At 47.5% G+C, this 14511-nt stretch overlaps 1 protein-coding gene across 1 annotated transcript in view; it reads right to left on the bottom strand.

Moving 5' to 3' along the window:
* Positions 1–14511, bottom strand: part of PLXNA4 (plexin A4) — a 459725-nt gene that overhangs the window by 418806 nt on the left and 26408 nt on the right. Inside the window, exon 2 of the mRNA XM_087766199.1 lies at positions 11299–12562. Within this exon, the coding sequence (XP_087622325.1) occupies positions 11299–12477 (1179 nt within the window). The 5' untranslated portion in view covers positions 12478–12562. The remainder of the gene's footprint in view (positions 1–11298; positions 12563–14511) is intronic.

Raw genomic sequence — 14511 nt, 5'->3', positions numbered from 1 at the left:
TACAAACAAGAAGGACGGATGGGACCTGAAGAGCAGCAAATGTGAGTGTAAAAGGAAGCTGAGTTCTTCTGCTGTCCCATAAACTTCTCTCTGCTGGCTCAGAGGCTGGAGGATCATATGGATGAGGCACTGAAGGATAAACAGAGGAATATGATCTCTGTGGCTCTCAGCTCAGTGCTTTCCATGAGCTTTAAAAAATTCACTTGCAATTTTTCACACCCTAAAAAAAAAAAGAGATTATTGAGTGTGGAGACTCTGCCTTTGAAACTGCCACGGTCTATTGGGTAAATAAGCATTTAGGGATTTTTCAAAAGTGAAGTATTGATCAAATAAGCTGCTAGAGCTCTTCTGTAAGAACATATTCCAGCAGCAAAGTGGTGTTACGCACCTGAAACACAGTAGCACTGACTTCCCCTGGTGCTGCTGTAGCTGAGATGGGGAGTAAGAGTCCCAGAGACAGAGCAAATCTTAGGTGAAAAGTGTTTTCTGTGTAGGCACAAAGACACCTTTGAGAGAAGAAGTGCGCTTGCCAGCTGCTGCATTTTATCCTAAAGGATGTCGCATTTCCACGATCAGCCAAAGATTGTCTACATAACAAATTCCTGGAAACATCAACTGCAGTGATGAAAGAGGTGTAAGAAGAGACTGGGGCTCTCTTGTCAGCTGTGCCCCGTAATCCTGAGCATCCTTGCAGTAACATGGGTTTCTTGCAGGCATGTCCGTCCTATTGGAGACACCTAATAAAGAGACATTCCCTTCCCCAAGTTACAAACTCTCATGTCCATCTTCACCAGAAGGACACAACAGCCACACTGCAGGGATATTCTAAGATCTCCACACCAGTATCATTGCTGTCTGTTGCACGCAACATTGAAGGGTGTAGGAGACTTCTCTTGCTGGCCTGTCCTCCCTTTCAGAGACAACATGCCTGGCCTATTATCTCCCAGTACTTACTGGCAACAGAATGGTTAAACCAGCGTTTCTGGAGCATTTCTGGCAGCTGCCAGGCACCCCTCATTCCTATTCCAGTGACGCACACCAGCACCTTGCCGGATAGAGTCCAGCTGCCTCCCCTACGCCGCATCACCAGAGATTCTCCACTGAATCACAATTACTATAATTATTATTTTGTTACACAGACAAAATAATCATTTGGGCTGCAAAGTGCCACGCGCACCAACAGCACTATATGAATTAAAAAACCAATGCTGCTTTGCATGCAAGCAACACCTTTGCCCGGAGATCCCAGAGCTGCTTAAAAGCATTAATTAAACCTCACCGCAGTCCTGCAAAGGTAAGTTAAGTGTTACGGGGAAATTGAGAGAGCTCAGCTGGGTACAAGAGGCCCTGGCTTGCTCACCAAATAACAGAGAGTTGTGCCGAGCTCTGGGGCTGCGCATCTGTATCAGGGAGAACCGAGTTGTGTCTGGTCCTATCATCTCACAGAAAATGAATTTAAAGAAGCCTGGTTATCACTTTAAACAACAAACTAAAGCACTCGAGCCCTGAAAAGAAAAATCTCCCACTTGCTGCCTCTATCTGTGCAGATCTCAGTGCTTGAGGAATTCAGAGCACTTGTGTCAGCTGAGTATAAATTCACTCAAGCCATTAAGCTCAAACTCTTCCTGCATCTGAAAGCGGGACTGTGCAAGTGGAAGGATGCAGCCGGCCCTCAGAAGCAGGGACATCGTTACAATTACAGCCCTGTATTTCTTGGCGCAGGATCCTGACCAATAACCCCAACCCACTGATAAGAGCTGGGTCATTCCCTCATTAGGAGGAGTACATTTTTATTATTCCTTTCTGCACGCTCCCTCACTCCGCCTCTCCCACTCTCTCTGTATGTCTGAATACGCGCCTGGCTAATATCGCTTGTTTACAGGATAAATCAGCTGAACAAATCCTATTATATTTTGGAACACTGACAACGACGGGGTAATGACATTGAAACAGGGAAAATGCGATGTTGTTCCTACTGATCTAATGTCACCCACATGCTCTGTCAGCTACGCCAGCTCCAATACTGCATGGAGGAAACAGAGGTCTCTGTCTTTCTGCGGTGCTACCATTTAGTTCCATGCATATCTGGGTGTCTTGCCTGCATTTCAAGTATTTCTTTAAATATCTTAAATATTATTAGAATCTGCACCAAAAAGCAGAAAACATTGGGGTTGCAATGTTTACTAGCTCTGAAATTGAAGCAACTGGGTGCTAGTGGCACAGGGAAGATGTTAGGTCCTACATATTGTGCAGTTATCTGCAGGAGAAAGATGCAACAAAGATCTGCATTTCAGCAAGCTACATTCATCCACTTACTGATATTTGTCTGTGCAACAAAGCAGAGCTGAAGAGAAGGACAGTTCGGAGGTAGATGTGTGCAGGACACCCAGATCCCCAGCTCCACCCTGAACTTGGACATATCTACCCAGTCAGGTCCACGCTGGCTCGGCAAACACCACATTTTGTCCTGAAGCTGTTGTCATGTTACCCAAAGACTGGGCCAGTGCTAATAAAATGCTTCTTGAGCAAACTTGCAGCAAAACCATATCCCACACTAGCACAGTCATGCAGATGCCAGGCTGAGAGTGTCTGGGGCAGAAATATGGTCAGATGAGATTTGGACATCTCTCTGTAGGTACGACAGCCTTTCTCGTCTCCACCTTCACACCGGTCAGGCTTCAGGATGGACACTTCCAACATCTGTATTATCCTACCTGGTATAATGGGGACCCATATTTCCATGCAATGTAGATAAACATGCTTCTTTCAGGGGGAAAAAAAAAAATCTTATGTTATGTGTGTACTGGAATATAAAATAAATAGACATGTGCATCAGATCATTCCCAGAGGCTAAACATCTTTGCTGATTCCCCAAGTACTAAGACAGACCCTGCACTGTTTTTCATCCCAACAGCTACACTTGCATCAGGCAAGCGAGAAAGGGTCTGTGCAGGATTTGGCCCAGAAAGCAATGCATACCCTCGACCCTCTCCTCAACAAAACAGTTATTGTACAAACTCCCACACTCAGCTGCCCCCGGTCCGGAGGTGCTTTAAATAGCATCAGGCTCATGAAGGAAGCTGGAGACACTTTGCTTCTGGCTCTTCCAGGACGGCTTGATTTTGCTTGCTGCTTTTTTAAAAAAAAAAAATGTTGCACAAGCATTCCCATTGGCCTGCAAAGCGACCTCCTGGCGAGGCAACATGAGGTCAGGTTTGAGAAGTAGCTGATCTCCTGGCATGGAAGAGAATGCAAGGAGATCATATTGAGCTCTCCAAAAATGCAAGACTGAGCCACGGGTGACCGCAGGGCTCGACCACAGAAGAAAACAGCCTGGGTCCCTGGCAGGGGAAGCAGCAAAGATCAGTTCCCAGAAACAAATCCAATTGTCCACGTGGCAAGAAGCACAGGCAAATGGCACAAGCAGTGATGGAGCAGCTGGCACCTTGCTCACCTTCAGAAGCAGCTACTGGGGGACCACCAGGAGCTGGGGCTTATGCCGAGAGATGCGCAGCTGCTCAGGCAGAGCCAACGTGGTCCAGAGATGGGACTGACGGTGGGGGAGGGAGCTGCGCCTGAAACATCTCAGACACAACAGCAACTCAGCAGCCTTGGGCCCTGCTCTGTCCTCAATGAACATTTTGTGTGAGTGGGGTCAACCAGACACAAGGAGCCAGGAGAGAACAGCGCTATAAGCGGGTTTGGCACCCGGCCACTTAAAGACATAGGGTTTCCTCTTGCTTTATGCTTGGGAAGTAAATAAATGGTTTTGAGAAGGATGTTGTTTCCAAAGCATGCTTTTTTTTCCCCCCCAGGACAAACAATGAGGATTTTGGAAGGAGAGGTTGCAGGGTGGAGGTGTGATAAGAAGGTAATTAATTACCACCAGCATTATTTCTGTGTGCACACTGATCTGGAAGTATCCTTTCAAGGACAGGTGTTTAATACTGAGGAACATACTTAATACCTCAAATGCAATCATCCTTTCCATGCAATTAGGCCCTGGTTTACAGCCCTTAAGTGCAAGCTTCAGTTGATGAAGGTGTTTAAGAGTTTTTGTTTTTCTCTCCCCCAGGGCCTCCAAAGCCACTTTTTTTTTTTCCTTCCTGGAGTGCAGAGCACTTTACAGAGGCAGGGAAGTGTCCTTATCCCTGCTGGCTAAAAGCAGAGAGGTGGCACATAGGAGGAAGCACAGCCACCGAGGAAAAAGTGAAGATGAACCCACGTGGTGCCTGAGAAGCCCCTGCAAATGAGCTCTCACCAGGTTAGCATATGCATGCCCACCTGAATAAGCACTGGGCTTTTGAGGATATCAAGACTGGGATGTTGCCAGCAGCTATACTCAGGCTGAACTAAGAGCTCATGCAGGTGCTGGAGAAGTCCTGTAGTGCTCACTCAGCACTGCTCAGCCATAGGCACATATGGCAATGGAAAAGCCAGGAGGGTCTTGTTCCTGCAACTCCATTAGACCCCCCAGCCATCATGTCCCTAGCATGAACACTAGGCATGCTAATCAATGAATTAGTGCTAATTAGTTAATGACCCTGCTGGTCACCTCACAGAGGAAGAGGTGGGGAGACGTTCCTAATTCCAGTTACAGAGGGGCCAGGACCTTGCTCAGAGCGGTGGAGGTTTGAACTCAGCTGCTCTCCATTAACCTGAGGAGCATGGCCCCAGACATCTCTGGTCATTTCCACCACTGACAATAATCATGAGAAATACCAGCCACGTCGCTGGAGAGAGCTCCCTGCTCTGCTTTCGCCTGAGCTGCCTCATGTAGGAAGATAATATGACATTTCTCTCTGATTAAGTGTTTTTCATCCCAGAGCACAGCCAGCTTTGCAGGGGAGGTGATGGTCAGGCCTGCTGGAGATGGAGAAATGAGGAGTGGGAAGGTGCATGGGGGAGATCTGCAAACCACAGAGCTCAGGTGCAGAAACCCTAAGCCAGCGCCCTACCCCTTGTCTGTATTGCCTCTCCAGTTAAGCCCTCCATCCACTCCAGCTCCCAGCATCAGCAAGAGGATGCTTGTCACCTCTTATCAAAGTTGCTGGGCTCAACAAGTCCCTCCAACAACACGCTCTGCACACATGCACACACACTCCCATCCAACACAAACTGATGTGACCAATTATACAAATACAGATCTGGCAGTAATAAGCCTGTCTGCTCTGTCTCTGAGTCTCCAGTGAGCATTCCCAGAGAGGCATTACCATATTTCTGAGGCTACTGCCTTTGCACAGACTGCACTGTGTCATTTTTTTGATTCCTGCTCTTGCTTGCATCTTCAGAGGAAGAAGAGGAAAGCACTGTTAAAAGTTGACCAAGAGCTGACCTCAACTGACCATGAGCCCTTTGAATCAGAAACATGAGTCTGTATAATTTGGGCTAAAGACGTGTACGCAAAACTCTTGTGCATGGTCTATCCAGTAGAGACAAACAGAAAGCCCTATTGTGCAAGCACGAGTGACATTGACCCCCTGCAGAGATTTACTTAGGATAGCCCTACTAGCAAGCAGTGACACTATGAGGTCTAATGAAACCGATAGCTCGTTCCTGTGACCGTGAGTCATTCCCCTGGGAAAGCAGCAGGCTCACGTACTAGCCAGCCCAGCCGGGAGAACCGGGCAGGGGCTGTGTGTGCAAAATGTCACAGCAACAGTATCGCACGGAGCTCCTTCCATGCATTCCTCTTCCAAAGGGCTAAGCAAAAGTTAACACTCCCTTTCATCCCAACCTTTCCCTTTTAAGGGAAAATGATGGGGGGAAATGACAGATAGAGATGACAATTCCTGCTTTTAATTTGTAAATTTTGCCCCTTCTTTCCAGCAGCCCCAGCCTGTGTCCTTCTTTCTAAATGATGTGGTTTTCTGTCCCCCATGCTAGAAAGAGACACAATAGCAAGGATGATATTTCCTCTTCCTGCAACATTTGGGAACATTAGGCACAGCACTAAGAACCAGTAGTCCCTGAGCTGCATCTGCCCTGTAAGTCATGTTTTACTGTGCCATAGCCAACCCTCCTGTAAAACAGGTGTAATGCTACTCCTCATCTTGGTGTCTCAGAGGTGCTCTGTCAGACCTGTGTGCTGTTAACACCAGCAATGACAAATGCAAGCCAACACAGCCCTGGGAGGAAGAGGAAAATCATGAAATAGGCTGTTTGTAGGAAAACTGTGGCCACACCATCACCAACAGTGGCCTCGCCAGGAGTCAGATTGACTGACCCATGCCATGCACACGGCCCTTCTGCCACTTCAGCTAGAAATGGCCCTTCCTAACCTGGTGGCATGGAGCAGAAGAGAGCCCATGACTCAGCCCCGAGGGCCAAGCAGCACTCATTCTGGGGTGAGGGGCTCATGCTGCCAAAGCAAAACAGCTGTGCACCCAACTGGTATCCAGACATTCCTGACAGACACCCATGGAAGCAGTCATCAGAAATATGCCTTCCACAACCTCCTCCCACATCCAGCTAAACCCCATGGGTACAGCAGTGCTTGTCTGGTGAGCATCAAGCATCTAGGATGGGCAGGGGGGATGCAAGGAAAGCAGAGGGAGTAAGAGAGCAGAGTCCACTTGAGGAACAGATGTATGGAAGAGATGCAGGACTCTCAGGGATCTAGGCACCGGTAACTGCAAAGATGTTTTGGGGATTTACTGACTTAGGTGTGCCTTGAAGCATCAGAGGCACAGGAAGCCTTTGTAGGCAAGTCACTCATCAGACAATGACTCAGATCCCAAACACCCACCTCACCTGCCCTCTGTTAGCAAAGTGTTGGAAAAATATTGCCCAGCTCTTTACACAAGGCCTTTTGTTGGCTGGTCAGCTTCAAAAACATTTCTTTTCTCCCCCAAGTGACAGCATTGCCATGAAAAACAGGAAGAGATTGAATACAGTAATTTAAACAGTCAAACTCCATTTCCTGCCAAAAGGAAAAGAAAATACCAGCAAAAGGCAGAAGCCAGGCGATAGTTGGGGACAGACACTTTGATTATCTTGGACAGATATTTGCACTGTGTATCCGGTAAAAGCTACAGCGATGGAGGTGACACGTTTTCATTTCAGGGACTGGAGTCTGTTAGGCTGCAGAGCGGCAGGTGATGCTGTGAGGCAGATCAGGCTGATGAGGAGACCAGAATCTCCCAGGACAGCAGCCCTGGGTTGCAACCAGCTCCTAAGCTGACAGCTGGGATCATGTGCCAACAACACACCGTGTTTGGGACTTCATTGCAAGCCAAGGCTCCAGCAAGGATCCCCATTCCTCTCGCATCTCCCCAGCAGGCCCTGGCACCCTCATGCTGCGTTGGGGTCAATCTCCAATACCTTCCTCTTCTTCATCCATGCTTGCATATCAGCTGTTCACTTTCCTGCTCCCCAAGGCAAGAAGGCTCCCCTGCCTCCACTACTGAGCACCCCAGTAGTGCAATTGTCACGGGGCTTCAAAATGTACCTATTGTTAATCCTATTTAATATTACTGAAAATACTGAAAATCAACAAATCCCCCAATAAGCAAGTCCTGTACCGAAATGGCCCATCGTTCTCCCAAACCGCCTTTTTTAAAAAAACAAAACAAAACATAAAAAACCCCCACCAAATCCAGCATTTCTCAACTATATCAACAGTTCATTACAAAGTTTACGAAGAGTATTTGACCATGGCCTTCTTTATCCAACATGAAGATTGTTTTCTGTTCTAAGCAGCCTTTTGTTTCCTTCAGAATAGCCCTTCTGCCAACACCCAGCCTTGCTCTCTGTGCTCCATACATTGATGCCCCATGCTGCACCACAGAAGTGGTCATGTTTTGGTGGCACACAATGCTCTTGCTACATAGTCAAAGGGGATGAAGGTGCTCTGTGTGGCTATATAAGTAGGAATGGCTTCAATATCAGCAAAGGAGATTTAGATTAGACATGAGGGAAAGCTTCCTAGCAGTGAAGACATATCATGTAGGGAAAGAGAGGAATCTCCGTTGCTGGAGGTTAAGAACAGATGAGGCAAACATCTGTCAGAAATGTTATAAGTAGGGCAGAAGGGCAAATCAGATGACCTCATAAAACTCTTTTTATCCCCAGCCTCATTTTTCTCCGATTATATGAATTTCTAAGCATTTGGGGTCAAGTGTACTTTTTAAATATAAGTGATTATCCTGTATTTGCAGAGTGGAAAACCAGAAAGGTATTACCTGGAACTGTTCATCACCTGAGTGAACATCACCAATTTGCAAATCAACTGCCTAGACATAAAAATCCATAATTTTTTCCTGATTTGTGCTGAAGATTAATAGGAGGACAGCTATAACACAGGGACAGGGGAGGAATGAACACTGAAGATCTTCCATTCATCTCTAGTCTTTTATATTTCCCATTCTGGAAATTCTTCTATCACACTGCCAACATCTGCAACATGCTCACGCTGTTGGCAGGAGAGAAGCACAGGCTCATTACACAGCTGTGTCTCAGTCCTTTGCCTTCACATTGGGTTTGCAAACCAGACCAGGGCAAGTCTCCAGGACATCCAACCCTGCAGGACATCTGGAGACCCGATGCCTCCCACTGCATGTTGACCATGAAACAGAGTGCATGCAGCCCAGCTTGCTGCCAGGTCTTACCTGACCTCAACTTTCCCAGCTCCAGCTGCACCAACAAAGCTGCCTGACCAGAGAAGCTTCAGACTCTGCACTGTACTACTCTGGGCAAGTGCACTATTCCCCCCACATCCCTGTAATTATTTGTGTGCATATTACAGGTTAGGAGATCTGTGCTGGGAATGGTCCCCAAGAGACTTCTCTTGCCCTGAAGTGGCCTTGAGTGAGCATTACACCAAGGCAGGAACAGAAGCATCCTAACATGTGGATCCCCTTTGAGTCAGTTATAGAAAAATACTTGTTACCAAAAGCCAGACCTGACCATGCACCAAGGTGCGAGGACCGTGCGGTGAGCCCAGCTCCATAATCCATGGTCCTACACTTAATACCACAAAGAAGGGCTAGAATATGTCTTCTAACAGTGTTTCTCTGCAGTGCTCAGCAAGGGTTTCCCACAGCTCATCTCTACCCATCTGCTCAGTGCCAGGCACATCAGCTCTATCTGTTCACATGCAGGATTTCGGCTGCTGAAGGCAGGGCAGCAGAGCTGAAGTTCCGGTCCAGCCTTGTTTGCAGGCAGGTTAAGCCTCTACTTGCACCAGCAGATAAATATTTGACATCCACACAAATCCAGGGGAAGTCTCACTGAAGGCTTTGTAATTGGTTTTAGAGCTGCTTCAAATAAATGTGCTAAGAGGCAGAGCAGGAGTGCTGGTGGATGGCTGGCAAGCAGGACATCAGCAAAGCAGATAAGGCCCTCACAGACATATATCCAGGCTCCAAAATACTTCACCAACCATCAAATATTTTCCAAGCTTAGCAGCTGGACTCTGCAACCCTTACAGCAGCCAAGTCACTAATACTTCTTCCCTCAGGCAGCACAGCTGATCTCAGACAGGGCTTGCCAGCAGCTCTAAGTAGACTCATTTAAGGAGAGGACAGCCCACTTAGTTACACTTTTCAGACTCCTGCTTTTTCTTCAAGGATCTCCAGGCTTTTTGTCCAGCTGGGAAGCATTAGCATCTCTGATTCACAGTGAAGAAATGCAGTCACAAATATGGTCTAACAGTTTTTCCAGCTGTGTCACCCAGTCCCTGGCTCCTTGTCCTCTCCCAACCTCTGCAGTCCTGTCCCTATGAATTCGGTCTGATATATCAGTCTTCTTGGTCTGGGACTCACCCCAAGGGACACAAGAAAGCTGTTAGTCTTTTTGCTTCTGTCTAAAGACACAGAATCCAGGTGACTGAGAGGTTTCAGACCTCTTGACTTGAGAGGTCCAGTATTGCAAACGTTAGTTTGTAGCACAAGCAGAACAGATTTGCAAATGCATGGAGAGGCTTAACAGCCCAGGAAAGAAACTCCAGTGGGAAGCTCCCAGCTTAAATCTAAAGGCAGGTCTTTGAATGTGCAGAGGCCTTGAGGCTAAACAAAAAAATCAAAGCCAGATTTGGGCACAACGTTTCTCCCTGTGCAATACTCCATAGGGAGCTTTACAGGTCTAGGTAGAAGAGATCTCAAGTAAAATGAAGGACTTGTCCCTCCACACGTTCAATGTGGAAGTATGAGAGCAGTGCAAGGTCAAGCAACGATGCTGCAGGCACTGGTGTAAAGGGGAATTAAGACAGAGTAAGGGAGGATCAGACTCCCTGCAATGAAATTTCTGTTTGCTTTCCTCTTGGTCCATCCTTGTCCTGCAAAGGAACAACAGCAGGATTCCCCCAACAAAGGATGCTTGAGTACAAAGGAAAGCCGGAGCAATCCCATATCTCAAGCCCTGACTGCCTTGAGATTATGGGGCAGGAAAGCACTCTGGTGGTTCTCCATATTCCCTTTGCTCAGACTTGAACTTGCCTATCACTTGAAAGAGCTAATTAAGGAAGGAAATCAAAGCCCAGAGAAGCGGTTATTACAGCAGCCTGGATGCAGTGCTGGCTGTAATGCTGATTTCTGTGCAGGGTATCAAAGCCAGCCATATGCTGGCAGGGCTGACGCAGATTTCTGCAATGACACTTTAGTGAACCAACAGAATAAACTAAGACAATTTCTTAAGACCATTTGTAGGTCAGGTAGACCAGCCTCTTCCCCAGTCCTGCCCTTAAATCTCGCAGCATTTAATCCTTGATCTGCAGCCAGGCCTTAATTTTTCAGTGCAGAGGCAATGGAGAGCTGGCTGGAAACCGGAAGACGGGGGACTTTGATGGTTAATGACTGGTGCTTCTCGACCCTAGAAGAAACGAAGCCCTAGCTTCACAAAGCTCCCTGAACAAATCCTGCTCTGACTCCAGTCCAGGGAAATAAAATTACACCAGCAGACACAGAAACCAGCTCAAGCCCTTGACATTATCTAGGTCCTGTTTTGGTTTATGTTCAAGCCAAGACTGCCAAGGAAATGTGATTTCACCCCTAACAAATTGCACAGTGAAGTAACTACAACAGGCAAATTCCTCCTAAAGATTTCAAGGCCGCTTGGCTTAGTTCATCAGCAAACATAGCATGCCTGGGGAGGTCAGAAAATGATACCTTTCTCAGCTCATCCATGAGCAAACTGAGGCATGAACTGGTTAAATTAGGTGGTGCAGTGAGCTGGAGGCAGAGCCAGGACTGGGACGAGGCAGTCTCAGTTCCTTGGTCCCTGCTCCAATCATTGAGCTACGCTCTAACATCTGTGAGCACATGAGGAGGTTAAGGTGGGGTACTTAGGGGCTTCACTTACCGCACTGCTACAGGGAATGTCCTTGACTTTGAGCCAGGCCAGATCTAACGTCCCCTCTCCCCTGTAGCAGGACTGCAGTCTGTCCTTGATGCGATCATTGATCTTTTTCAGGACAAAGATGCAAAGAGCAGACTCATCCAAGGACTTCATCTTCCTTTTCTGCCCCTTGGAGAAGACTGTGAAGAGGATATCATCCTCAGGGCCAACACCCAAAGACCTTGCTAAGATGGCTCCAGCCTTAGACAGGTAGGCTGCCTGGAGCAACCGGTACTCCACCCCATTCTTCTCACAGCCAATGGGCACCTCAACATAGGAGTTAAAGGCTGTGTCCTCCTTACAAAGCCGGACCAGCTTGGAGGTATAAACTTGCTCCTTTGTGGTGGAGCCAGGTGGTGAGATCATCTCAGGCTGCAGAGTCAGGAAATAGACAAAGTTACCACTGCTGAAGCCATAGATGTAGTAGATATCAAAGTCAGGGATGATGGTAAACGTGTCTGAGGGGATCTTGATCATAGAGGCCACAAACTCATCATGAAAGACATATGCAAACATCCCATCTGCCTCAGAGTTCTTCGTGAGCTTTCTGCTGGAAATAGTGGGGAAGTACTCAGGTTTGCCATCCACGGCAGTGGCAATGAACAACTTGTCATCCATGTTGCTGTAAGAAACAATGACTCCAAAAACAGAGCCACTGTCATTCACCCCAGAGAGATAATGCTCCTTCTTGTGGAAGGGCTCTCCCAGCTTGAAGAGGTCATCCAGCCTCAAAAGCTTGCAGATGCCCTGGTAAAGACTCCCACAGGCTATCAATCGATTCTCCTTGTAGTCTATGAGGAGCATTTTGTTTATGTTGTTAGTGGGCGTCAAGGGTTCGTTGCAGGTTTGGACTATCCTGGGAGGATAACACTTGGGATTATCTTCATCAGGACCAGTCTGGTGGGTCACCAGGACCTTCAGGTCACTGGAGAGTTTGTAGATCCTGTTGACAGCTCCCAGGTAAATGTGCCCAGTTCTTTCATCAACCACCAAGTGGTTGAAGTTTCCCTCTGCTTGGTCTCCAGTGAAAGTGATGTAGGGCCTCTTTGGATGGAGTGGCTGCTGCCTACTAAGAGGCGACACTGTGGTGGACAGCAGGAGGTGAGAAACCAAGCAAGTCCATTTCCACATGGCCGGTGACATGATTAGAAGGGTTTGTATTCCCAAGGGAATGAGGATTAAAAGCTGTAAGAGTCTTCAAAACACCAATTCCCTGGCAGATTCTGTCCTACAAGCAAAGAGAAAAGAAAACAAAAGTACATTACTATGGAGTATTCCTTCCTCCTCCCTCCTTCACAACCATGCCATCATCAGAGCGTATTTAATTGCTAATCCTCCCTTTCTCGTCTCTGAGCTCTCTACTTAAAACCAGCACAAAGGGAGCCCTCCTGAAAGAATAGATGCTGGTAGAAAGAGCAGAAATCACATAGCAGAATAATAAATCAGCACCCTTTTACTCTCCATTACACACACACGCACCCCATGGTGCAGCACAAAAATTCACTGGAAGCCAGAGCAGTGCAGAAGGCTAATGTAGAAACATCAAGCAGTATTGCTGTTTGCACTGCCAACTTTGACCCAATTGTGTATTTGCTATCTAAGAAGACAGGACAGGAGAAGGATTATTATCCTGCTCTTCTGGATGAGGGACTGAAGCCTAGAGAAGGTCAGTGACCTGCCTACAGGGACAGGTCCAGATGGATGCTGAGCTCTTTTGCAACCCTCGAAGTTTGCCAGGAAGAAGCCAGATCTGGTCTGACATTAACATCCTTTCAGGGAGATCTTGGTCCAGAATGGGCCTGTTTGAACAGGCTCTCTGTGGCTTCCAGATCAAAGCTGCCTCATGGCAGTCCAGCTTGGAGTACAGGCGTAGGGGTCGTGGTGTGCCAGCCTTCACAGCCACATCTACAAAGGGCATGCAGCCAAGCATGGACCAAAAAGAGCACCAGGTCTCCTCCCTCCCCTGGGCTCTCACCACAAGGACGCTCTCCACCCACTGCACAGCCAAGAAAACATTGTCTAAAAGAGAGATACAGTTCCCCTGGGCGTCTCGGAGGACTGAGAAGAAAGGGGTTGCGTAACTGTTAACAGTAATAAAGTCTAAAGGTCCATGAAGTAGGAAAACTAACAGCCCAGGGTGCAGCCTGGTGACTTTCCAAAGAGAGGGAAGGGGGCTTCCTTGCACCACTCAGTCTCTTAAAATCTCCCAGGTTTTAACCAGGGTGGTTGGAGCAGCACGGGGTTCAAAAAGCTTCTGTAACTTGGTGAGCACATCACCAAGCCCCATCCCCATGCCATGGAAATGCATCTTCCTACTCAACACATCCATCTGGCCCCTGTTCCTCTGCCTTTTCATGGCTGCTTCTGTACGAAGAGCAACTTTGGCCCCTTATGGCCCCACAGAGCATGTGGGAGATAGAGTCCTATCAGCTCAGGTCTCACCAGCCAAGCGCCTTGCTGAGTGCTCACTGCACAATCCTTGTTACTGGTGGCCAGGCTGAGGCACACAAGTCTTTCCTCCTTCCATCTCTCTTTAACACCCAGATCAGAATTTCACAAAACTGTTCTTGATTTCGAAAAGGACACAAACCAAACCCCAGCCTCACTCCTGCAGGCCAGTGTCCTATCACCTCTCTTGCAGAGTGGCGTTCCTGAAATCAGGGGTGTAACTAGGTGAGCAAAGGTAATGACAGCTAGCCCTGTGCAAGCAGGAGGCAAGGGAAAATCACTGCTTGCAGTTCCCAGCAGGGAGGAAGATGTGGCAGTGACACAAGTCTGGATTCGTGGTTTTTTCACATCTGTGCAACTCTCTAACGCCTGTGGAACTGCAAAATTTACTTCAAGAAATAATAAAGAGAATAAATCCTGTCTTCTTTTGACCTGTAGACTGATTAGATCTGATAGTGGAAAGGGTAAGTCTGGGCTTGCAGAGCATCCACCACTTTTATGCCACCCCAATATTTCAAAATTCTCACAGTAGCCAGAATTTCAAAGCTGTTGTATGATCACCTTCACCTCCCACTGCGCTCCCTACCGCAGCAGCCGCAGGCGTTGGATAGATGACGGACAAAGGTCATTTCACATTTACTTTAGGTGTGTTTACCCTGTTCTGCTTTGCCTTTCTGGTCAAGCAAATATTTAATAAAATCAAGCTTATATTGCAGAGTTTGCAAGACT

This window comes from Nipponia nippon, unplaced genomic scaffold, assembly GCF_047370975.1.
Source record: "Nipponia nippon isolate SJK-2023a ecotype South Korea unplaced genomic scaffold, ASM4737097v1 scaffold_3, whole genome shotgun sequence".
NCBI classification, from domain to species: Eukaryota; Metazoa; Chordata; class Aves; order Pelecaniformes; family Threskiornithidae; genus Nipponia; species Nipponia nippon.
Note: the sequence above shows the minus strand (reverse complement) of the source record. Positions and strands in the feature narration are given on the sequence as shown.